Here is a 26,631-nt window from a genome sequence, read left to right as displayed (position 1 = left end):
TGGATGATCTTGGCCACTGTGCTGCAGCTCACTTTCAGGGTGTTGGCAATCTTCTTGTAGCCTTGGCCATCTTCATGTAGCGCAACAATTCGTCTTTTAAGATCCTCAGAGAGTTCTTTGCCATGAGGTGCCATGTTGGAACTTTCAGTGACCAGTATGAGAGAGTGTGAGAGCTGTACTACTAAATTGAACACAGCTGCTCCCTATGCACACCTGAGACCTAGTAACACTAACAAATCACATGACATTTTGGAGGGAAAATGACAAGCAGTGCTCAATTTGGACATTTAGGGGTGTAGTCTCTTAGGGGTGTACTCACTTTTGTTGCCAGTGGTTTAGACATTAATGGCTGTATATTGAGTTATTTTGAGGGAAGAATAAATTTACACTGTTATATAAGCTGCACACAGACTACTTTTCATTGTGTCAAAGTGTCATTTTGTCAGTGTTGTCCCATGAAAAGATATACTTAAATATCTGCAGAAATGTGAGGGGTGTACTCACTTTTGTGATACACTGTATATATGGCCCCAATTTATTATGGTGTATGGGACAGCACACATAGTGTACTGAAATGCGATGTGGTTTTTTTTTTTATGTACATTATTTGTTATATATATATATATATATATATATAGACGGTGAGACGGTCTGAGTCAACTTGTTCGTGATGTGTGGTGTTCACGTGCGAATTCCGGTTCGTAATTTGAAATTTGTTTGTACGTTAAGTGGAAAAAATCGTTTATATGGTAAATGGTTCGTAAGTCAAGGGTCTACTGTATATTATTATTTTTTGAAAATATCAGTCCCTATCCAAGGGCCTAGACATGTCTGACATGTGTTCTCTGTCTGTTGTGTGCTCTGACCTACTATGCTTTATGTAATTTTTTGGTTTGTGTTTTGTTCATGTAAGCACTACTGAAAACACTAATCCAGTTGGCATAAGTTGGCACTCACATCCAGCTGATTTTTTTCAGCTATAACAACAGACACTCTTCTGACAAGTCTTCTCACAAGACTGATATTTGTCAGGGGGAATTTGTGTCCATTTAGCCAAAAGAGTATTTGTATGGCTGGACACTGATGTCGCTTTATGTCTTAATGACAAAAAAGTGAATACATTTATAACAGTGTTAATTTTTGGATTAGAATCTCTGAATGCAGCGTGTAAGCAGAGCTGGCGCTGCACATTGAGGACAAGTGTGAGTGAGTTTCAACTCTAATCAAGCGTCAGCTTAAAACGAATTCAACCGCATAAGTTTTAAGCGACAGTACTTTTGAAGCAAATACTGATTTATCGATGAACCAGTTAATCATTACCGTCCCTAATTGTGTAAATTCTGGTCGTAGCTGTTCATGAATCAGTAATTTGTGCACTGAAGCCATGAATTTGTAGGCAAACCACTGGGTGGGTTTTCGCTTTAAATGTAAGTAATGTGTATAATCCACTCCAGGTTGCTGACTTCACTTTATTACCACATATTGCTCCCAGGTACAGTGTAGTAACTGGTCCCAGTGACTCGAAAAAGAAAGCTGTCCATACTGCTCATATCCCATCAGCACTGGGGAAGCAACAGGCCAAAATGCTGTCATACACCCTGCTTTACGTGCTTCTCTTTGATTAGGATGACGGACAGCAGTGGGAACACTGAGCTCATTTGTGTCGTGTTAAACACAAAACAGAAGTCTGCAAACACGATCTACACAAGCTGCACATCTGCTGCAAGATGGATTCAGAGCTACATGAGCTCATGAAAAACCAAAGCCATAGCTTGTGTGTCTCTCTAGGGACGTAATTATGTTTACCACAAGTGATTTGTTGTCATTCAGTTTCAGTTTATAGCAGGACAGGGGCCAGTTAGAACCATCAGCAGGATTGAATTTGAAAATTTTAAACTATTTATTAAGAATCTCAAAAACAAATGACATCACTTTTCTACATAGTCACCTTCCCAGCATCGTACCAACTTTTTAATACCATCAGCAAAAAATGTTTTTGGTTGAGTGTGTAGCCACCGACACACCGCTGCTTTCACATCATCATCACATGAAAATCTTCTTCCCCTTAAAGCTTCTTTGAGCGTCCAAAAAGGTGGAAATCAGATGGCGCTAAATCCGGACTATAAGCTCTCTCTCAGACACGACCAATTACTACTCCTCCCGCCCTCACCGTGTCCAACCAAAATATAAAAGTGCGGAAACATTTTGAAGATCCCTCATAAATGCAGCATTTTTCTCAGTTTTCCTCCCAATCTAGTTATATCCAGTTACTCGATTGCATTTTGCTTTCTCTCTACTGCTGCTAACCTCCACTCCTGACTGAGGAGAGCCGTGACTAACACACGCCCCCTCTTACGTGTGGAGTAGCTGATTTTATCTTTTCACCTGCATGAGATGATTTTTATATGGGACTCAGATCTCCAAAAACTTATCTGATCACTCGCCTTTGATGCGGGCGCTATCGATCAGCCAGCAGAGGTCATTATTACATCAGTTATGAGGAATCCTCTCCGGCATCCAACCCTGACGGACGAGCCAATCATTGTCCGTGCAGGCGCCCAGCCTGCCGGTAGTAAAGCTGAGATTTGAACTTAGCAGTTTGTGTTTTTTTTTTAATGATCTATTTTTCCCCCCAATTTTTATCCCCTGATCTAGTCATGTCCAGTTACCCTGATTGCGTCCTCTATACTGATTCGACCCTTCACCGCTGACCGAGGACGCCACTCAACTGACTTGCGCCCCCTCCAGTATGCAATCAGTACAGCCTGCATTTTTCACCTGCACGAGCCGAGTTCATACACCGAGAGACACTGCGCACGGAGGGTCACACCCCCCTCAGTGTTATTCCTCAGCCCTGTGCAGGTGCCGTCAGTCAACCAGTTATGAGGACCTATGCTCCGACTTCTACCCCTAACCCTGAACAACAGCCAAACGTTGTCCATGCTGCCGCCCAACCCAGTCGGAAAGGTAGAGCTGAGTTTCGATACGATGTATCTGGAAACCCAACTCTGGGGAGCTAGCGTACTTTACCGCTGTGCCACCTGAGCGGCAGCAGTTTGTGTTTTGAATGTGTTTAAAACAAGGGCCTCTTTAAAACCCCCAATGTCATCCCTTGGGCTGCTGGGGGTTTAGGCTGGCACGGTGGCTCGGTGGGTAGCATTGTCGCCTCACACCAAGAAGCTCTTGCGTTCGTTTCCCAGGTGGAGTAGTACTAGTACTTTCTGTTTGTAGTTTATATGTTCTCCCTGTGTCTGCGTGGGTTTCCTCTGGTGACTTCGGTTTTCTCCCACAGTCCAAAGACGTGCAAGTGAGGTGAAGTGAGATTCAAAATTGTCTGTGACTGTGTTTGACATTAAAGACTTGAACTGTGATTACCTGTCCTGTCATGAATGTAACCAAAGTGTGTAAAACATGGAACATAGAAATGTTGTTTTAAACTGCCATTGCAAACACTTCCATGTGGTGGCAGTAATAGATTGGGAGTTGATTCAGTTTTGTAGAACGAATGCTTGTTGAACCTTGTGTTTATCCATTTCAAATGATAATTTAGAAAATGCCTTCCTGCTTTTAGTGATTTTAAGTACTATTGTTTTATTTCTTCCTTATTTGCTGTAAATAAAATCCTCAAGGTTTTTAAACCAGGAGATTTGATGAAACCTGACATTTTATGTGCTTTAGAAGATACTTTATTCAAGAATGTGTCTGCCTTCATTCGCCCCTCAATTCATACCAGTCTCCTCGTCCCTGCTGCTGAAAGACACACCATGGCATGATGCCGGCACCTTTCATCATAAATACAGTATTAGCCAGGTGCCTGTTTTCACCAGACATGGTGCTTGCTCTTCTGACTAAAGAGTTCAGTTTACATCTCATACGAGCAGACAATCTTTTTCCTGCCTGCCAGAGTCCTTTACATGCTGTTTAACAAACATCGAGCGAGTTTTTTTATTTTCCTTTCTTTCAACAGTGATTTATGAAATGCTGCATTGATGAGCCAAGGCCTCCTGTGATATTGGGAATACGTGAAGCCTAAGACGTTGTTTTGTATCCTCACACTGGTCTAAGTTTTGCCATTATTTGATTGCAGAGACGGTTCCTTGGAGTTTACATGTTGCCGCTTATAGACTGTGTTTGCCCTTTCAAACTGTCAGATCAGTTAAAATTGCAATAGGTACCACAGCAAAGGGGTCTGTAAGTCTTTGTAAATAAGAGATTTTAGTCTTTCATTTTCAAAATAATTTTTGTATGTGTAGAATGAAGGGTAAAAATGGCATGTGTATCCATTTCAAATCAAATCCTCAGAGCACAGAAAACAGGCGTCTACTACAACAGTGTATTAGGGCCACTGTTAAATATATTTTTTTATATTTTGCTTTGAGAATAGTGTTAAACATGGCATAAAAACCCAAATAAATAAATACAATAATTTGCGAATAATGTTGTGTTTTAATTTTAAGAATATCATATTCTAAGAATTTCAAAAGATTTAATTTCAAGAATCAAGTCAAAATATTCTGAAAATAGGCGTCCGGGTGGCACAGCTGGATATTCGGCTAGCACACCAGCACCGAGATTTGGAACTCCTCAGTTTGAAACTCGCATTGCCACCGGCGCCATCTAGTGGGCATAATTGACAGTGCCTTCAGGGAGGGATGACCGGAATATGTGGGTGGGGTCTTCTCACACTGTGTAAGGATTTTGATTGGCGGATAGAGGCGCCTGTGCAGAGTGAATGGGTGGAAAAGGGTTCAGTTAAGGGCTGCGCGTGGGTCAGAGGAGGCGTGAGCAGCAATATACCCACCTCAACTGCAAAATATTGGGGATCCTTGATAATATATTATATACACCGATCAGCTATAACAGTAAAACCACCTCCTTGTTTCTACACTCATTGTCCATTTTATCAGCTTTACTTACCACATAGACGCACTTTGTAGTTCTACAATTACTGACTGTAGCCCATCTGTTTCTCTGCATGCTTTGTTAGCCCCCTTTCATGCTGTTCTTTAATGGTCAGGATTCTCACAGGACCACCACAGTAGGTATTATTTAGGTGGTGGATCATTCTCAGCACTGCAATGACACTGACATGGTGGTGGTGTGTTAGTGTGTGTTGTGCTGGTATGAGTGGATAAAACACAGCAGCACTGATGGAGTTTTTAAACACCTCACGGTCACTGCTGGACTGAGAATAGTCCACCAACAAAAATATTCAGCCAGCAGCGCCCCGTGATCAGCATCCTGTGCCCACTGATGAAGGTCTAGAAGATGACCAACTCAAACAGCAGCAGTAGATGAGCGATCGTCTCTGACTTTACATCTACAAGGTGGACCAACTAGGTAGGAGTGTCTAATAGAGTGGACAGTGAGTGGACACTGTATTTAAAAACTCCAGCAGCGCTGCTGTGTCTGATCCACTCATACCAGCACAACACACACTAACACACCACCACCATGTCAGTGTCACTGCAGTGCTGAGAATGATCCACCACCCAAATAATACCTGCTCTGTGGGGGTCCTGTGAGTCCTGACCATTGAAGAACAGCATGAAAGGGGGCTAACAAAGCATGCAGAGAAACAGATGGACTAAGTGGAGCTTATGAAATGGACAGTGAGTGTAGAAACCAGGAGGTGGTTTTAATGTTATGGCTGATTGGTGTATATATATATTCTGAAAATGTCGTAATGCTTCAGAATCAGTTTTTTGCAAAGCCTTTTCAGTGTTCCTATACTGATAACATGTTGATGCTGATGTGCCAGGAGATTAAGTATTTCTTTAGCTACGAAAGTAAACCTTTATTGTCAATGTCCAGTAAAAAATTACACCTTTATTCTTAAAGTATATGTACTCTGTGTTTAAAATATTGCAGTTGTATTCTCAGAGTAAAATTGAAGGGAAAAAATTAACAATAGCTTTAATATACCATACAGAATGCTTTCACTTCCACTGGAGGTTTTTCCATTTAACTAATGCTTTACTGTGTCTTTTGTTTGTAATGCTTCCTTAAAGACATTTTCAACAGCTGCTCTAAAAGAATCTGTAATTTATTTATGTAATTTATTTATTAATGCCACCCCATGACAGAAATAACTAAAGAAACTCATGTTCTGAGCATAGAAAATATTTTTTAAACTTCTCCAGATACGGACATATGTAAAACTGGTGCTGCAAGTCATGCAATGTTTGGTTTTAACAGTTTTCATGAATAGCATTCAGTATAGGGGCAGAATGGTTGGGCTTGCAGAATATTATTTTCTGCTTCATTTAAAAAAGATTGCAGAGATCTGCTACAGTTCATCCTCTCACTGTACATTTCCCGTCATGCCTTATGTACAGTTAAATTGGGCCTGGCAGAGGCGAGTGGTGTCGTGCAGTTTTGCGCGGAGGCTGTTTTGTCTGTTTCACTGCAGTGCTGCTTTGCATCAGTGACACTGTGTGTCCTTGTTATTGTAGAGCAGGCATGATTCGAGCGACGCGCTCTATATTGAATTCCGTCTAGTGCAGCACTTTTCACTTTGCTGTTCATTTTCCCATAACCGTCCACGTTTTCCTGAAATGAATTCGATTTTGCTTTTTTTTTTCTTCATTCTCTGCCAGATCACAGGTGTTGTCGGGAGAGCTGAACTCCTGTCCTCAATATTTCTGCTGGCAGCTTTTCTGGCTTATACCAAGTCAAAAGGCCCAGATCACTCGATCGGTAAGTCGTCGTCAGTCTTTTCAGTGTCACTGAGCCGTGCATGTGGCAACAGGTTCATTCTAAAGCCATGTCGCCAGGCTGTGACTTGCTCATAAGGTTGAACTACTCCCCACCCAGAACATTTAAGGACAGGGTTTAGTCAGTTTTGATCTATCGGAATGACATGCAGTTTCTAGATGTACTCTCACTTTTTCATTTATTTCCTATCGTCTAAAAACCCTGAGGGTGGTAATAACTTTCTTATGGAAAAACAAAGTTATTTTCCCTTCCTGATCTGAGGTGACTAATCATAGTGTGATTATAACCGACATCAAATTATTAAATCAACTGGTGCTGCTCTTGTTGGCCTTTATATATATAATGATCTGCCATGAGTTTTTACCTATTATCACCCTCCTCATTTTATCTATCTCTAAAATACACCGATCAGCCAGCAATAACATTAAAACCACCTCCTGGTTTCTACACTCACTGTTCATTTTATCAGCTCCACTTACCATATAGAAGCACTTTGTAGTTCTACATTTACTGACTGTAGTCCATCTATTTCTCTACATATCTTTTTAGCCTGCTTTCACCCTGTTCTTCAATGGTCAGGACCACCACAGGGCAGGTATTATTTAGGTGGTGGATCATTCTCAGTACTGCAGTGACAATGACATGGTAGTGGTGTGTTAGTGTGGCGCTGTTGGCTGGATGTTTTTGGGTTGGAGGACTATTCTCAGTCCAGCAGTGACAGTGAGGTGTTTAAAAACTCCTTCAGTGCTGCTGTGTCTTATCCACTCGTACCAGCACAACACACACTAACACACCACCACCATGTCAGTGTCACTGCAGTGCTGAGAATCATCCACCACCCAAATAATACCTGCTCTGTAGTGGTCCTGTGGGGGTCCTGGCCATTGAAGAACAGCGTGAAAGGGGGCTAACAAAGCATGCAGAGAAACAGATGGGCTACAGTCAGTAATTGTAGAACTACAAAGTGCGTCTATGTGGTAAGTAAAGCTGATAAAATGGACAGTGAGTGTAGAAACAAGGAGGTGGTTTTAATGTTATGCCTGATCGGTGTATATTTTATATACGGCCACCCCCCGAGATCTGGGTTTGAGTTTCAATGCTGTTATCAGCCAGCCAGGCATCCACACAGATATGATTGGCAATTTATGTACAGTTTATGCATATGTTGAACTTTCTGTCCAGTATATGTCCAAAAGTATGCAGATGCCCCTCTTTATGAACGATTATGTCTTTATTATTTTTAAGCCACACTTATTGCTTTTGACAACAGTGTCATTTTACACACAACCTGGTGTATAAAATCAATTGTATGGAATAAATTATATGCGTCTATCTTTTAGACAGCAGTTTAGGTGCAAATACCAAGGTTTATTAAATCCACGTTTTAATGACGGCACCTTTGGATTAATTTAAACATTGATTGTGGGACCAACGTTAGTGCCTGACTGTACAAATGCTCTTTCAACTAATGCGTACAGTCACTCGCGAAGTCTTGTGGAATGCCTTTTCAGGTGAGTGGAGGCTGTTAAAGCTGCAACAGGGTTTAAAGAGGTTGAAAAATCCATATTAATGCAACAAGATCACATTCACGTGTTCTTGTACTTTCGGGCTGTATAGTGTAGGTTGATGTAAAAAGTGATTATATTATTGACTTCTGTCACAGCTTGGTTTTAAATGTCAGTCTTTTAAATAGATAAAAACTGAAAGAAACAAAATAGCTTTTAAAGGTGTCATTTATTAAACATTATATGATGTGTACAAGTTAAAGCTAGTGCTCTGTTTTACATTATCTAACCTGCAACATTGTTTTATTTTAGTGTGGACACCCATCCTTTTTACTGTCTTCCTGGTAGCTGTTGCCACCCTTTGCAAGGAGCAGGGAATCACGGTGATTGGGATTTGCTGTGTCTATGAAGTATTTGTTGCTCAAGGGGTAAGAGTTTATCCTGAATGCCAGTCTTTCTGTCTGCCAGCCTGTCTGTCTCTCTCTCTCTCTCTCTCTGCCTGTCTTGAGTTTTATAATTTTAGGCATTTTGGTTGGCATTTGGGTCCCTCTATAGTGGAGTTACTTAAACCCCAATTAATCAATAACAATGGGAAGTGTTTTGGTGGTGTTTATTGTAAACAAAAATGGACCAGTCACTTTATTAGCAACGCCTGTACATCGGACCAGTTTTTATATATATATATACAGGGGTTGGACAAAATAACTGAAACACCTGTCATTTTAGTGTGGGAGGTTTCATGGCTAAATTGGACCAGTCTGGTGGCCAATCTTCATTAATTGCACATTGCACCAGTAAGAGCAGAGTGTGAAGGTTCAATTAGCAGGGTAAGAGCACAGTTTTGCTCAAAATATTGCAATGCACACAACATTATGGGTGACATACCAGAGTTCAAAAGAGGACAAATTGTTGGTGCACGTCTTGCTGGCGCATCTGTGACCAAGACAGCAAGTCTTTGTGATGTATCAAGAGCCACGGTATCCAGGGTAATGTCAGCATACCACCAAGAAGGACAAACCACATCCAACAGGATTAACTGTGGACGCAAGAGGAAGCTGTCTGAAAGGGATGTTCGGGTGCTAACCCGGATTGTATCCAAAAAACATAAAACCACGGCTGCCCAAATCACGGCAGAATTAAATGTGCACCTCAACTCTCCTGTTTCCACCAGAACTGTCCGTCGGGAGCTCCACAGGGTCAATATACACGGCCGGGCTGCTATAGCCAAACCTTTGGTCACTCGTGCCAATGCCAAACGTCGGTTTCAATGGTGCAAGGAGCGCAAATCTTGGGCTGTGGACAATGTGAAACATGTATTGTTCTCTGATGAGTCCACCTTTACTGTTTTCCCCACATCCGGGAGAGTTACGGTGTGGAGAAGCCCCAAAGAAGCGTACCACCAAGACTGTTGCATGCCCAGAGTGAAGCATGGGGGTGGATCAGTGATGGTTTGGGCTGCCATATCATGGCATTCCCTTGGCCCAATACTTGTGCTAGATGGGCGCTGCCAAGGACTACCGAACCATTCTGGAGGACCATGTGCATCCAATGGCGGTGCCGTGTATCAGGATGACAATGCACCAATACAGACAGCAAGACTGGTGAAAGATTGGTTTGATGAACATGAAAGTGAAGTTGAACATCTCCCATGGCCTGCACAGTCACCAGATCTAAATATTATTGAGCCACTTTGGGGTGTTTTGGAGAAGCGAGTCAGGAAACGTTTTCCTCCACCAGCATCACGTAGTGACCTGGCCACTATCCTGCAAGAAGAATGGCTTAAAATCCCTCTGACCACTGTGCAGGACTTGTATATGTCATTTCCAAGACGAATTGACGCTGTATTGGCCGCAAAAGGAGGCCCTACACCATACTAATAAATTATTGTGGTCTAAAACCAGGTGTTTCAGTTATTTTGTCCAACCCCTGTATATATATATATATATATATATATATATATATATATATATATATATATATATATATACAGTGTATCACAGAAGTGAGTACACCCCTCACATTTCTGCAGATATTTAAGTATATCTTTTCATGGGACAACACTGACAAAATGACACTTTGACACAATGAAAAGTAGTCTGTGTGCAGCTTATATAACAGTGTAAATTTATTCTTCCCTCAAAATAACTCAATATACAGCCATTAATGTCTAAACCACCAGAAACAAAAGTGAGTACACCCCTTAGTGAAAGTTCCTGAAGTGTCAATATTTTGTGTGGCCACCATTATTTCCCAGAACTGCCTTAACTCTCCTGGGCATGGAGTTTACCAGAGCTTCACAGGTTGCCACTGGAATGCTTTTCCACTCCTCCATGACGACATCACGGAGCTGGCGGATATTCGAGACTTTGCGCTCCTCCACCTTCCGCTTGAGGATGCCCCAAAGATGTTCTATTGGGTTTAGGTCTGGAGACATGCTTGGCCAGTCCATCACCTTTACCCTCAGCCTCTTCAATAAAGCAGTGGTCGTCTTAGAGGTGTGTTTGGGGTCATTATCATGCTGGAACACTGCCCTGCGACCCAGTTTCCGGAGGGAGGGGATCATGCTCTGCTCAGTATTTCACAGTACATATTGGAGTTCATGTGTCCCTCAATGAAATGTAACTCCCCAACACCTGCTGCACTCATGCAGCCCCAGACCATGGCATTCCCACCACCATGCTTGACTGTAGGCATGACACACTTATCTTTGTACTCCTCACCTGATTGCCGCCACACATGCTTGAGACCATCTGAACCAAACAAATTAATCTTGGTCTCATCAGACCATAGGACATGGTTCCAGTAATCCATGTCCTTTGTTGACATGTCTTCAGCAAACTGTTTGCGGGCTTTCTTGTGTAGAGACTTCAGAAGAGGCTTCCTTCTGGGGTGACAGCCATGCAGACCAATTTGATGTAGTGTGCGGCGTATGGTCTGAGCACTGACAGGCTGACCCCCCACCTTTTCAATCTCTGCAGCAATGCTGACAGCACTCCTGCGCCTATCTTTCAAAGACAGCAGTTGGATGTGACGCTGAGCACGTGCACTCAGCTTCTTTGGACGACCAACGCGAGGTCTGTTCTGAGTGGATCCTGCTCTTTTAAAACGCTGGATGATCTTGGCCACTGTGCTGCAGCTCAGTTTCAGGGTGTTGGCAATCTTCTTGTAGCCTTGGCCATCTTCATGTAGCGCAACAATTCGTCTTTTAAGATCCTCAGAGAGTTATTTGCAATGAGGTGCCATGTTGGAACTTTCAGTGACCAGTATGAGAGAGTGTGAGAGCTGTACTACTAAATTGAACACACCTGCTCCCTATGCACACCTGAGACCTAGTAACACTAACAAATCACATGACATTTTGGAGGGAAAATGACAAGCAGTGCTCAATTTGGACATTTAGGGGTGTAGTCTCTTAGGGGTGTACTCACTTTTGTTGCCGGTGGTTTAGACATTAATGGCTGTATATTGAGTTATTTTGAGGGAAGAATAAATTTACACTGTTATATAAGCTGCACACAGACTACTTTTCATTGTGTCAAAGTGTCATTTTGTCAGTGTTGTCCCATGAAAAGATATACTTAAATATCTGCAGAAATGTGAGGGGTGTACTCACTTTTGTGATACACTGTATATATTTTTTTTTTTTACATATTTTTTTTTTTTAAGGAACACCTGTACACCTGCTTCTTTGTATGTCTATCAGGCAGTTATTTGACAGCAGTGCACTGCATAAAACTATAACACACGCATCAAACATTGGAATGGGATAAGTGTGTGATCTGGGTTATTTACATTGAAGGTAAAAAGGGACTGGTTAACTCTTCTGTCACCAAGTGTCGAGTCACGACCCATCTGAACTTGCAAACTCTGAGCCTTTGGTGGATCCTCCTTTCATACCCGACCAATTGACCTGCTTGTTGTGACTTTTCTCTCTCTATTTGCCCTTTCCCCTTTTTTTCGTGTGTTGCAGACATCAGAATCCAAATGAGTTTGCATTTACAGAGCTACCTCGATTTAACGGACCTCCATTTAACGGATTTTGGATTTAACTAAATGTCCCGTCCGATTGTTTGAAATATGCGAGAAGCGTACCAAGACCCAGGAGTTCAGTAATTGTGCTCTAGCCAGCACCCCGTCTCTCTGTTTACATGAGTAATGCGCTATGTTTCCCGGGAGGCTCGCTTTGTTCTCATCTTTTTCTCTGTTTTTTTATGCATTATGTTCTAGTGCTTAGTTATGGCTTTGAAAAGACAAGCAAAGTGGTAAGCGAAAGAGGGTGCATCTAGGTATTGCTGAAAAGTTAGAAATTATTAAGAAAGTGGAAAGCGGTGTTTCTGTGGCTCACATATGTGAGGAATATGGTGTAAAGAAACAAGCAGTGAGTATACGTAGATCTAAAGAAAAACAGTATGCAGTGAAATTCAGTGTAGAAAAATAATCATCTATTTAAATCTATTAAAAATATCTAATATCTGTTTACGTTGTTCATTTAACTGTTTATCATATGTGCATGTTTAGCACTTTTGTGGACCTTATGCGCCTCGCTGTTTCGGACAAGCCAGTTGTACTGACCTGTGCTTCCACCTTTTAGTCCATTAAATCAATGTTCCTCTGTACAAAATATGAAACATTGGATGTTTTTTAAAAGAGTAAACTACAACCCCTGGCAAAAATTATGGAATCACCACTCTTGGAAGATGTTCTTTCAATTGTTTAATTTTGTAGAAAAAAAATTAATCACAGACGTGCCACAAAACTATCATTTCTCAAACTGTCAACCCTCTGGCATTAAGAAACAATAAAAAAAGAAACAAATATAATAGTTGTGGTCAGTCACAATTGCTTTTTTTTTTAGATCAAGTAGAGGAAAAATTCTTTTCCTCAAATCTGAGGAAAAAATTATGGAATCATTAGAAAACACTGCACCATTATTACTTTGTTGCACCACCTCTGGCTTTTATAATGGTTTAAACTCTCTGAGGCATGGAGTTAATTAATGACAAACAGTATTCTTCATCAATCTGCCTTCAACTGTCTCTTGCTGTTGCCAGATCAGCTTTGCAGGTTGGAACCTTGTCATTGACCATTTTCTTCAATTTCCACCAGAGATTTTCAAATGGATTGAGATCCGGACTATTTGCAGGCCATGCCATTGACATTATATGTTTTCTTGAAGGAAAGTTTTCACGTCCTTTGCCCTATGGCAAGATGCATTATCATCTTGAAAAATGAAGTCATCATCACCAAACATCCTTTCAACCGATGGAATTAGAAAAGCGTCCAAAATTTCAATGTGGACTTTGGCATTTATTGAAGACCATCTCCCCTGTGCCTTTACCCGACATGCAGGCCCATATCATCAACAACTGTGGAAATTAACATGTTTTCTTTAGGCAGTTATCTTCATAAATTTCATTGGACAGACACCAAACAAAAGTTCCAGCATCATCACCTTGCCCAATGCAGATTCGCGATTCATCACTGAAGATCACTTTTATCCAGTCACCCACAGTCCACGATTGCTTTTCTTTAGCCTACTTTAACCTTGTTCTTTTCTTTTTAGGTGTTAATGATGGCTTTTGTTTGGCTTTTCTGTATGTAAATCCCATTTCTTTTAGGTGATTTCTTACAGTTCAGTCACAGACATTGACTCCACTTTCCGGCCACTTGTTTCTCATTTGTTTTGTTGTGCATTTTCTGTTTTCAAGACATATTGCTTTAAGTTTTCTATCTTGATGCTTTGATGTCTTACTTGGTCTACCAGTGCTTCCCTTTTACAACCTTCCCATTTTGTTTGTACTTGGTCCAGATTTTAAACACAGCTTACTGGGAACAACCAACATCTTTTGCGACATTCCACAATGATTTATCTTCTTGAAGGAGTTTTATAATCCTCTCATTTGTTTCAACTGACATATCTTGTTTTGGAACCATGATTCATGACAATCTGCTTTGTGCAACAGCTCTCCGAGGTGTAAGCACTCTTTTTAAACTGAAGAATAATTAGCAAATCTAATCTGCTGCAGATGTTTTGTTTTTAAACTGCAAATTACAGAGTGATTCCATAATTTTTTCCTCAGATTTGAGTGATTCCATATTTTTTTCCTCTACTTGATCTAAAAAAAGCAATTGTGACTGACCACAACTATTATATTTGTTTCTTTTTTTTATTGTTTCTTAATGCCAGAAGGTTGACATTTTGAAAAATGATAGTTTTGTGGCATGTCTGTGATTTATTTTTTTTCTACAAAATTAAACAATTGACAGAACATCTTCCAATAATTTTGTTCCATAATTTTTGCCAGGGGTTGTAGTAACAGATTTTTGTTGTTCCTCATTTTACCAAATGCTAATGAAGCTAGCTCTGCACGTGGTGTTTGTTTCGTTAAACAGTTTCAGTATTTATTTAAAAAACCTTATTGACATGACCCTAAGTGATTTCAGCAGCTTTTACATCCTCCGGGCACAGTGACTCACAGATAATGCACAGAAAATGTCCTCACCAGATAGATCACTCATCGAGATAACAATCTTTTGTTTCAAAGTGAAATATGATCCTTGTTATTTATGGGATTTTCTCTGTACTCTAACTGCCTTGACGCATTTCGCTGTTTCCCATCAATATAAGTAATCGGTCATTAAGTAAAGCCAGGTTGAAAACCAGTTGGTTTGCTGAAGTTATCCATCATCGTGCGTCTGCCATCCAGTGCACACTAAAGGCCTTGTGATCCTTTTGGGAGTTCATTGCGCTCTTTCAATTATTCAGCAAGGCAGCGTTTGGAATCTATTACAAGCCTTTTATCAGAACTGGCTTTGAAGGATTTGGGAGCAGACAGCTCTCTGGGCTCTTAAGATGCTGTAGGTTGCCTATTTTCTTTTTTTTCTTTTTTATTATTGTACATTGGTCCTCTTTTCAGTACCACTAACATGCAATTTTATTGTCTGTTCTTATTTTCTGAGTCTAGTAAACTCTCTGCAGACCAGATTACATAGTTAGATGGATGGATAGATGGATGATGGATATATAGATAGATGGATGGATGGATGGATAGATGATGGATAGATGATGGATAGATGGATGGATAGATGATGGATAGATAGATGGATAGATGGATGGATGGATGGATGGATGGATAGGTGGATGGATATATGGATGGATGGATATATAGATGGATGGATGGATGGGTGGATATATAGCTATATAAATAAATAGATAGATAGATAGATGGATAGGTGGATATATAGATAGATGGATAGGTGGATATATAGATAGATAGATGATAGATTAGATTGATAGATAGATAGATAGATTGATTGATTGATTGATTGATTGATAGATAGATACAGATAGGAATTATTGAATTATTGAAGATTACAGTAGACACAGTGCATCAGACAAAGTAAACAAAGTCAAATCCTATCTTCACCCTGCTACCTGTTATCTGTCTGCCCACAGTTCACCTTGCCCATGCTGATTGAGACAGCGGTTCAGGTGCTACGAGGGAAGGACGTTTTCCCCTACTCAATCCTGCAGACCCTGCTGAAGCTGGTGGTGCTGGTTATTAGCACGCTGCTCCTGGTCATTGTGCGAGTGCAGGTCATTCAGTCCCAGCTGCCAGTTTTCACCAGGTAAGCAAGTCACAGGAAATGTCAAAGCTACCAGTATTCATTATCAAGTAAGATTGGAACACAGAGATGGGCATAGCCAAGTCTTTGTCTTTTCTGAAAACATAGGTCACTGCCAGCTGCCAAACTCAAGCCACATGAACGTTGCACAGAAAAACAACAGAACTGAATTCATGTCTTCTTTTTATTTAAGATGATTTAGTTTTCAAAGCAGTAGTTCTGTTTTTTATTAGGTGTTTTTGTCATTGTGTTTGCCCTTTATTAACCTGCTGGTTTTTCCATCTGCTGAAGGTTTAAGATTCAACATGCTTGGAATAACCTTTAAACATTTATAACTCAATCAACTCGATCCAGTCTGTAGCCAAGGAACATTTCAAACTGAGAACTGAAGGGGGCATGAGCAATATAATACTAAACAAACAATGTGCAGAATATAGAAGAGACGTCACCCTATGAATTGGTTAAAGACATGTCTTTAGGCTCACTGAGCTGTTCGAACTAGCTGCCTAAGCTTGTTCCACCAGTGAGGAGCCAGGACACTAAAACAGTGAGCTCTTATCCTCCTGGCATGGTCAGCCACCCTGAAGCTAAGGTTCTGGTGTGTAGGTGTACCATTCTGAATCCAGGAACATGTATGAACTGCAAGTTTTTGAAGACTAGAACAGCGGTCCCCAACCTTTTTTGCACCACGGACCAGTTGAGCTGCAACGAGACGGTGCTCCCACCTAGGGGTTGGAAACACTAGGCACAAGGCAATCCGTCGCAGGGCTTCGGCCACCCACCCCCCTTTAGACACAGCCAATCATGTCTGTGTCTGAGGGGGGTGGGTGGCCGAAGCCCTGCGATGGACCGCCGATAGCACCTTTGAGATTTTAACCCCGATCTTTAGATAGACCCTGCGCCACCCAGATGTCAATATTTTATAACATTAGTAAATAATGGTACTCAATACAGTGTCTAGTTAATTCTACCCCACCTACACCACCACAAACTAAGTGCCTTGCTGAGTAGTGTGCCAACATTACTAAATCCAATTGGTTGTGTACTACTTAGGGAGCATTCACATGAGAAGTGGCGTTGTTCCTATGCCGCTTTGCGCTTGTGTTTTTTTTTTTCCTAATTGAACTTTGACCCAGTTTGCTGAAAATGATTGACATTTTTTGGAATGTGTGTGCATTAGTAAATTGCTCTGCTCTCAACTTTTAAAATGAATTTATATCAATATCTGTAACAATAACTGATTATGACACTTCGGGCTGCATTTGCATGGCTATCGGGTTACATTCACAAGCAGTCATAACAAGCTTTACTTGGCACTTCATGGTAAAGTTGCAATGCCCAAACTGCTTCATGCATATTTTTAATTTAAACAATCTCAGTATGTTTATACGTCTATTTTATTACCAGTGAGTCCAAGTTAGTTGATACAGTGCACGTTTTTTCTAGACCTGAAGAACCTTGGCAAAGACAAAGAAAACATTTCCTAATACAGCGGTACCTTGTAACTCAACGTCCCCTAAACTCAAAATCTTTGAAACTCAATGCCCTTCATCGAGAAATTTGTACCCTTAAACTCAACATTTCCATTAAACTCAACGTCTTCAGTTTCTTTAAAAAAAAAAAAGTATTTATTTAATTTAAATTTAACAATAACCAGCCGCAGGGCCGCTCAGGTGGCGCAGCGGTAAAAACATACGCTGGAACCAGAGCTGGGATCTCGAATACATCGTACCGAATCTCAGCTCTGCCTCCCGGCCGGGCTGAGCGACCGCATGAACATCGGGACTAAGCCGGATGGGGTCTCTCTCTCCTGACTGGTGCAATTACGACCTCTGCTGTCTGATTAATGGTGCCTGCGCAGAGATGAGAGAGGAGTGCTCTCGGGGTGTGTCTCTCCGTACACAGTGCTGAGCTGCACTGCACTCCACTCATCAAAGTGTAGGTGATAAGATGCATACGGCATGCTGCCTACGTGTCGGAGGGGGCGTGGGTTAGCTTCGTTCTCCTTAATCAGAGCAGGGATCGGCATTGGTGGAGAGGAAGCATGACGCAATCGGGCAATTGGACGCGCTAAAAGGGAGAAAAAGGGGAGAAAATGCATAAACGAAATAAAACAATAACCAGCCGCTTTGTTCAGCGCTTGGCTTAAGCTGTGTGGTAAAACGTCATCAAAGTGTGAAAATGAGATGAATCTGCATTTGTGTGGAATAACCGACAAATCCACTCTGAAAGCTCCACATGTATCTGTGTTTATCTGGATTTTTCTCCTGTTTCACTTTTAAACTTGTGTTACAGCTCAAGGTTTTGAGAAACTGTGAGAATCCAGTCCCAGAACCAATTGTTGAGTTTTAAGGTACCACGGTATGTCCTAGAAGTAATTAAACTGCTCTTTGGTATTGTTACAGAATAGGTTGCCATATACTTTCATGAGCCAAACCCTTAGGACCACCCATCAAACATGTGCATGTCATAGTCAGAGATTTATTAAATGTTGGGCTGATGGTGCTCGGGTGGCACAGCTGTAAAACATGCTGGCACACCAAAGTTAACATCTTAAACACATGAATTCAAATTTCAGCTCTGCCATAACTGCTGCAATTACAGCCTCTGCTGGCTGACAAATGGCGCCTGCACAATAAGATGAGAAATAATGGAAAGCAGTGCGCAATACTGAGCGCCATATGAACTTGCCACATGCAGGTGAAAAGAAGGGGTGGAGGTCTGCATCAATAGGGGTCATAGTTCAAAATGGGTAATTGGATTTAATTAGATGGGGAAAAAGAAAACTAAAAATAATAGGCTGATGTGAGTTGAATTTTGCAAGAATTGGGCAGCATAAAGATTAACCTGATTGATGTTCAAATGGGCTACCAGTTGACTATTGAATTTGATCCAAAACAGCAAGGATTGCTCACAGGCAGAATGGTGCTTATCCACCAATGGTGCGGTTTTCTGTGGAGGGACACCTCACAAACTGCCAACAGGTTGTTGGGCGGCCAAGACTTTTTGTTGCTAGAGGACTGTAGGCTGTAGCATCTGGTACGTACCAACAAAAGAGCTACTCTTGCTCAAATTGCACATCATTTCAATACTGTTGATGAGGTGAATGTGTTCAACATTGCATCGATCCCTTGTGTTTATGAAGCCACATAGTCGCTGGTCAGTCAGTGACCATGCTAAATCCTGTCTACTATTGACTAATTAAAACTGGCCGTCAGAGCAATTAAGGAATTTTCGGTTTGAATCCTTCTGTGTATGGGGTTAGAACAGGACCCTGTGATCTTGTGGAGTCCCTGTGTAGTCTGCGGGTCAGTGCTCTTTGGACAGCATATTAGGCTGATGGTTCAGATTTTTTTTTGGCTCATCTGTGTAAATTTTCATTCGTTATTGTGCGTCTGTTAATTATTCTGACTGTTAAACCTGAAGAGTTGATCAGCTGTGTTTTTGTGCAGGTTTGATAACCCGGCAGCGGTCAGCTCCACACCTGCTCGCCAGCTCACCTTTAACTACCTGCTGCCAGTAAATGCCTGGCTCCTACTTAACCCATCCGAGCTGTGCTGTGACTGGACCATGGGCACGATACCGTTGGTGGAGTCTGTTGTAGACCCGCGTAATCTTGCAACGCTGGTGTTCTACACGCTACTAGGCCTTTTGGCCTATCACAGCCTGCGCCATGGACACAGCTCTGCCAAGACTGTCCTGATGGTAAGACTGGAAGTTTAGTTAATAAACAACATTGACAAAAAAAGTTTGTGAAACGTTTGGAGATAAACCATCCAGATAGGTATGAAGGGTTTAAATGTTTTACCAACAGAGATATTATAGGTAAGGGCAATTGCAGACCATTTAAATGACTGTTAAAACGATCCTTAATCTGGCATTGGTCAGGCTTGAACCAGCAACCTTGCGATTACTAGACTAGTACCTTAATAAGTGTCCTAGTGTCCTAAATAAGTCAACGTTTTTCAAGTGGTTTTAAAAGTTTACGGTTACTCCAAAATCTTGTGGAAAGCTTATCAAAGAGAAGGCCAACTCTATGTCAATACCCATGGTTTAGCAATGGGATGTCCAGTAAGCTTAAAATAAATCTAGTATTTTATATTATCACACAGATTTTATCCAGTGTCCGGCCTCAGTGTTAGATCGTCTCTAATTTACCCCCCAATCTAGACGTATTCATTAACCCGATGGCATTTCGCTTCTTTTACTGGGGTGGCATGGTGGCTCTATGGGTTGCACTGATGCCTCACAGCACGAAGGTCCTGGCTTCCATTCCCAGGTGGGGTGGTCCTGGTCATTCTGTGTGGAGTTTGCATGTTCTCCCCGTGTCTGTGTGGGTTTCCTCCAGGAGCTCCGGTTTCCTCCCACAGTCCAAAGGTGTGTGAGTGAGGTAAATTGGCGATTCAATAATGGCCATTACTGTGTATAACATTAACATTAAACTTGAACTGATGAATCTTGTGTAACCAGTAACTACCTGTCCTGTCATGAATGTAACCAAAGTGTGAAAAACATGATCCTGATTAATAAATAAATAACTTCTTTTACTGCTGCTGACCTCAGCTTCTGACCGAGGAGAGCCATGACTAACACACACCAAGAGTCACACATTGATCCCCATTACCCCCAGTCTCTGTGCAGTCACCATCAATCAGCCAGCAGAGGTTGCAGTTGTAGAAGTTATGAAAAATCTCCTTCGGCAGATCCTACCCGACCGAATAGGTCCGTATTGGAGCGCAGCCTGCCAGTAGCAGAGCTGACGTTCAAACTCGCACACTCTCTGGTTCATCTGATGTTTTTAGGTTGTAAGGACAGTAGAACCCATGATCCTTACCAGACTTTGCTAAAGAAATGGCTTTACAGTAAAATAAGTTGATGTGTCGTACAAGGCAACAAACAAACAGCTATAGTTAACATTATGAAGTTGAATTTCTGCTTTTGATAACCCAGCACAGTAAGAATTTAGAGCCTCTGAACTTGATGCAGTGATGCAGCAACTGTAAAACTCTGACCACATATTCCATCACGACCTGAAGTGCTACACCATAGCAGTTCCTGAAATGGTACACCAAGGGTCTTTCCCCCAGCTCATGCGAGCAGGCATTTTTGTGAGTGTTCCGGGTTGTGTGACTGCAGTTTTTTACTGTTGTTCCAGGAAATAAATCTCACATCCTTGTAAATGATTTAGAAAGAAGTGAATGTGGGTGTAGGGTTTCTACATTTCATGCTATAATTGTTTGTAGTTTTTCCTCTACAGCTCTGCATGTATAGGGGGTGGACAAAATAACAGAAACCTTGAATAATATTTAGACTAAGCAGACGCAAGTCTGCCATTTATCTCCTGAACAGTTGTAATCCTTGCTTCAGTGCTGTTATGCAAGTTCTGAAATGTTTGTCTTAGGATGTTGGATTATTCTTCAGAAGGAAAATCTACCCATTAATACCAACACCACCAATTCTGACGTGTTCAGAACACGGTTTTATATACAAGATGTTTTTAAATGGCAGGCTTGTTTTGAACTGTTTTCTAAAGGGCCATCTGTCTCTTTCAGATGCCCTTTGTCCAGGTTTGCCATGTGCTGCCATGACATGTGACACTTTAACATCTCTAGTTTTTGTAACCTATGCAGTTGAAGTATGTGCACTTGCTATTTGACTTTTGAATTAAGTTCCTAAAGTTGTCTTTTTGGGTTCTGAAGTTCTGATTGTCGGGTGCTTGGGTGCCACAGGGTTAACATACAAGCAACACACCCCTACAGGAGTGGCTTTGCCACCGAACTGGCCAGAGCGGCTGTGTTTGAGGAAGGGAAGGTTGGCTGGGGTCTTAACCAGCTTTAAAATGTGACCTTTCAAACAGGTCCGGGTGTCTGCTTAAGTTGAGCGGGGTGTACGAGTCACATGGAGTATAGCATGGCTCTATGTATGCGAAACAGCTCTGTGTGTGAATCCAACATCGGCAGCTGCCACAGGTCGGACACATGTCTGAGGGACCGTGTGGTAATCCGACTGTCCCTGAGGTCTAAGGTCATGCAATGCGACAGCAGATTCACAATAGGGACTTAACAGATTGGAAGAAAAAGGGGGAAATCAAGAAAAAAAAATGAATTGCTGATTGTCAGTGCTTTATTACAGCTCTCCCAACTGCCACAGCTCTTCCCCCTTCCTTTTCACATTATTAAACATTATATCTTATTGTTCTGTCGGCCACATGTGTTTGACTTTTGACAGTGTCTGTGCTTGCAAAAGTTCCCGCTTTTAAATCTTGTCGTCTTGTGTGCTCAAGGAAAAAGAAGTTGAACTTTCTGATAATTTCTCGTGCAATAACACTCCAGAGCATCCATCATGCGCGTCTCTCCGCTGAACTTTCTCAATCCGCTGGCATTTAAATGCGAGGCCACAAATCTTTTATAACGGATCAGCCTCAAAAGTTTGAGATAATTCACACTGCTAGGACGGTTTCAACAGGTTGCATAAGGATAGTGATCTGTTTGCTTTGGCCCTGGCTAACTGTGCTAATGAGTTCCTGTGTTAAGACCCTTGACACTTGTTCTGTGCAAACAGGATATATTATCACGTTGTCAGTCGTTAATTTCACCCTCTCTTGCTCCAGTCGTGCCAGCAATACCGCACACAGCTTGAGAATTTCTCCTAAAGCTTCGGCTAGTACAATTGTGTCTTTTATTCTAGTTGATCTTGGCCGGCTAGATCCCGCGCGATTGAAATAACTGCGAAGTTGTTTGCCTTTTCACACCTAGTGTGATGTTTTTCCTCTTTGTTTAATCCACCCTTTGCAACTGTGTCCTAACGTTTTGATTTCTTTGACTTACTCTGAAGTGGATGCCAAAGCAAATTCTGCAGATTATTCTAAACACAGCGTCTGCTGAGATGGATGTCTCAGTTATTAGAATCGAGTCTCGGTTAATATACAGTCATGTGAAAAAGTTAGGACACCCCATGAAATCCTTTTGTCTTTTTGAACATAGTTAAACATATGGACATTTGAGCTTCATTTGAACAGTACTGAGAGATGGAGCTTATATAACTAAACAAATAAAATGTTAAAAAATTACTTTTAAACGTAATGAACAAAAATGGAAATTTATTGTGAGGAAAAAGTTAGGACACCCCCACATTTATTACTACTTAAAATGTCTAAAATTAGAATCCGGTGCACCACATCTGCTGCAATGATTAGACCATCGTTAGAGGACAGTGGAGTTTTATTTAAACCTCAGACATTAGTTTGGTTTGCTCTTGATTGTTGAAGTAAGTGATATCATTAAAAATCAGCCATTCCACTGTCCGGAAAATCATTTACATGTGGTGAACATTTAAAACAACTGCCAACATGGCCAGGTCAGGCCGTTATAGCAAGTTCAGCCCAAGAGCAGACCGCAAGATGCGTAAAGAAATCTCCAATAATCCTACAATGTCATCACGGGACCTACAGCTACAGCTACAGATTCAACTTTATTGTCACTGCTTATTACAGGTCCAAAGCAACGAAATGCAATTAGCATCTACCAGAAGTGCAAATAGTAGCACCGTGCAAAAAAACAGAGAATATCAGTAAACTTACATATCTATGAGTAATATCAATATACAGTGTATCACAAAAGTGAGTACACCCCTCACATATCTGCAAATATTTTATTATATCTTTTCATGGGACAACACTATAGAACTAAAACTTGGATATAACTTAGAGTAGTCAGTGTACAGCTTGTATAGCAGTGTAGATTTACTGTCTTTTGAAAATAACTCAACACACAGCCATTAATGTCTAAATGGCTGGCAACATAAGTGAGTACACCCCACAGTGAACATGTCCAAATTGTGCCCAAAGTGTCAATATTTTGTGTGACCACCATTATTATCCAGCACTGCCTTAACCCTCCTGGGCATGAAATTCACCAGAGCTGCACAGGTTGCTACTGGAATCCTCTTCCACTCCTCCATGATGACATCACGGAGCTGGTGGATGTTAGACACCTTGAACTCCTCCACCTTCCACTTGAGGATGCGCCACAGGTGCTCAATTGGATTTAGTCCATCACCTTTACCTTCAGCTTCCTCAGCAAGGCAGTTGTCATCTTGGAGGTTGTGTTTGGGGTCGTTATCCTGTTGGAAAACTGCCATGAGGCCCAGTTTTCGAAGGGAGGGGATCATGCTCTGTTTCAGAATGTCACAGTACATGTTGGAATTCATGTTTCCCTCAATGAACCGCAGCTCCCCAGTGCCAGCAACACTCATGCAGCCCAAGACCATGATGCTACCACCACCATGCTTGACTGTAGGCAAGATACAGTTGTCTTGGTACTTCTCACCAGGGCGCCGCCACACATGCTGGACACCATCTGAGCCAAACAAGTTTATCTTGGTCTCGTCAGACCACAGGGCATTCCAGTAATCCATGTTCTTGGACTGCTTGTCTTCAGCAAACTGTTTGCTGGCTTTCTTGTGCGTCAGCTTCCTTCTGGGATGACGACCATGCAGACCGAGTTGATGCAGTGTGCGGCGTATGGTCTGAGCACTGACAGGCTGACCTCCCACGTCTTCAACCTCTGCAGCAATGCTGGCAGCACTCATGTGTCTATTTTTTAAAGCCAACCTCTGGATATGACGCCGAACACGTGGACTCAACTTCTTTGGTCGACCCTGGCGAAGCCTGTTCCGAGTGGAACCTGTCCTGGAAAACCGCTGTATGACCTTGGCCACCATGCTGTAGCTCAGTTTCAGGGTGTTAGCAATCTTCTTATAGCCCAGGCCATCTTTGTGGAGAGCAACAATTCTATTTCTCACATCCTCAGAGAGTTCTTTGCCATGAGGTGCCATGTTGAATATCCAGTGGCCAGTATGAGAGAATTGTTCCCAAAACACCAAATTTAACAGCCCTGCTCCCCATTTACACCTGGGACCTTGACACATGACACCAGGGAGGGACAACGACACATTTGGGCACAATTTGGACATGTTCACTGTGGGGTGTACTCACTTATGTTGCCAGCTATTTAGACATTAATGGTTGTGTGTTGAGTTATTTTCAGAAGACAGTAAATCTACACTGCTATACAAGCTGTACACTGACTACTCTAAGTTATATCCAAGTTTCATGTCTATAGTGTTGTCCCATTAAAAGATATAATGAAATATTTGCAGAAATGTGAGGGGTGTACTTACTTTTGTGATACACTGTATACTGTAGTTATAACTATAGCTATTTACATGTATGGAATTATATCTATGTACTTAGTACTATATCCATAATAGCAATAATAATAATAGGCATATGGATATGAATGAGATTAAGCATATATTATAATAATAACAGTAATAATAATAAAAGGTTAGTTAGATATATATAACTACAATAATAGTAATAAAAGATGTGTAAATAGTAGGGATGTCCCGATCACATTTCTTTGTTCCCGATACCGATCCCGATTATTAATTTTGATCTCGATCCGATACCGAGTCTCAAACCGATACTTGTATTTTCTAGATATTGTCTAGATAAGAACTGGATAATACTGTTCACACAGTGCACACTTCAAGTACATTACAGTTATTCAAATTAATCCAGTGTATATGTTTAACAACTAAATAGCTCTGCAGTGCTGTAGGGAAAAATGTTGCATCCAAGCTATTGCTTAATGTTTTGTATTTTTACAAAATCAATCAAAATGAGTGAGATAATTAGTTTTACTTTAAACTTTACATTCGAAGAAAAAAAATCTGTTTAATGCAGTGATGCACTAAAAATGAACAGAAATCTGTGTAGCAGCTTAACTTGAATATAAGAAAAAAGTTACTTAAAAGCATTACAGTAAAACCTGAATACCAAAATAAAATGGAAAGGCTCTTTTGTTATGAAGGAAAGCCAGTTTTTAAAGTGCTTGTATTGTGACAATGGTTTGATGGACGTTTCTATGCGAAGTGAGTGTGTTTTGACCCTTTGGGGCTTCCATAGTGCATGGAATAGTGTGCTTGACTCAGCTGTCCGCTATTTGGAACCGTAACAGAAGAAGTTAATAAAGTGTTCTGCTCCTGACAATATGTGAATATACCGTGCATTTATTTCTTTATTAAACGAGTGCATCACTATGTTGTTTTGTAAACCGGAGTGATCCTCGACTCACACACCATATAAATAGTAAAATGCTACAGTAATGAACGCAGCTCTGCTCCTCCCGCCTCGTGAAACGCTCGCATTGCAGACATTACACCGCTGTTGGACTTGTTTTACTTTCCAATTCAAACTATTTCCACACAGCGGACATGCTGATGTAAAACAAAAGATCGGGATTAGGATCGGGTTTAGTAAAGCCGATTCCGATCAGTTAAAAAATGCCTTGATCGGCCCGGGACATCCCTAATAAATAGATAACTATACAACGTTAACTGTAACTACAGTGTATCACAAAAGTGAGTACACCCCTCAAATTTCTGCAGATATTTAAGTATATCTTTTCATGGGACAACACTGACAAAATGACACTGACACAATGAAAAGTAGTCTGTGTGCAGCTTATATAACAGTGTAAATTTATTCTTCCCTCAAAATAACTCAATATACAGCCATTAATGTCTAAACCACCGGCAACAAAAGTGAGTACACCCCTTAGTGAAAGTTCCTGAAGTGACAATATTTTGTGTGGCCACCATTATTTCCCAGAACTGCCTTAACTCTCCTGGGCATGGAGTTTACCAGAGCTTCACAGGTTGCCACTGGAATGCTTTTCGGATATTCCTGGCGGAGCTGGCGGATATTCGAGACTTTGCG

General features: G+C 41.3%; 1 protein-coding gene across 1 annotated transcript in view; it reads left to right on the top strand.

Moving 5' to 3' along the window:
- The window catches only part of tmtc3 (transmembrane O-mannosyltransferase targeting cadherins 3), an 84,963-nt gene that overhangs the window by 8,023 nt on the left and 50,309 nt on the right, over positions 1-26,631 (top strand). The window contains exons 4-7 of the mRNA XM_063000755.1: positions 6,600-6,699; positions 8,535-8,650; positions 15,679-15,851; positions 19,301-19,553. Of these exons, the coding sequence (XP_062856825.1) occupies positions 6,600-6,699; positions 8,535-8,650; positions 15,679-15,851; positions 19,301-19,553 (642 nt within the window). The remainder of the gene's footprint in view (positions 1-6,599; positions 6,700-8,534; positions 8,651-15,678; positions 15,852-19,300; positions 19,554-26,631) is intronic.

Source organism: Trichomycterus rosablanca, chromosome 8 (genome assembly GCF_030014385.1).
Source record: "Trichomycterus rosablanca isolate fTriRos1 chromosome 8, fTriRos1.hap1, whole genome shotgun sequence".
Lineage (NCBI taxonomy): Eukaryota > Metazoa > Chordata > Actinopteri > Siluriformes > Trichomycteridae > Trichomycterus > Trichomycterus rosablanca.
This window is presented reverse-complemented; position numbering and strand designations above follow the sequence as displayed.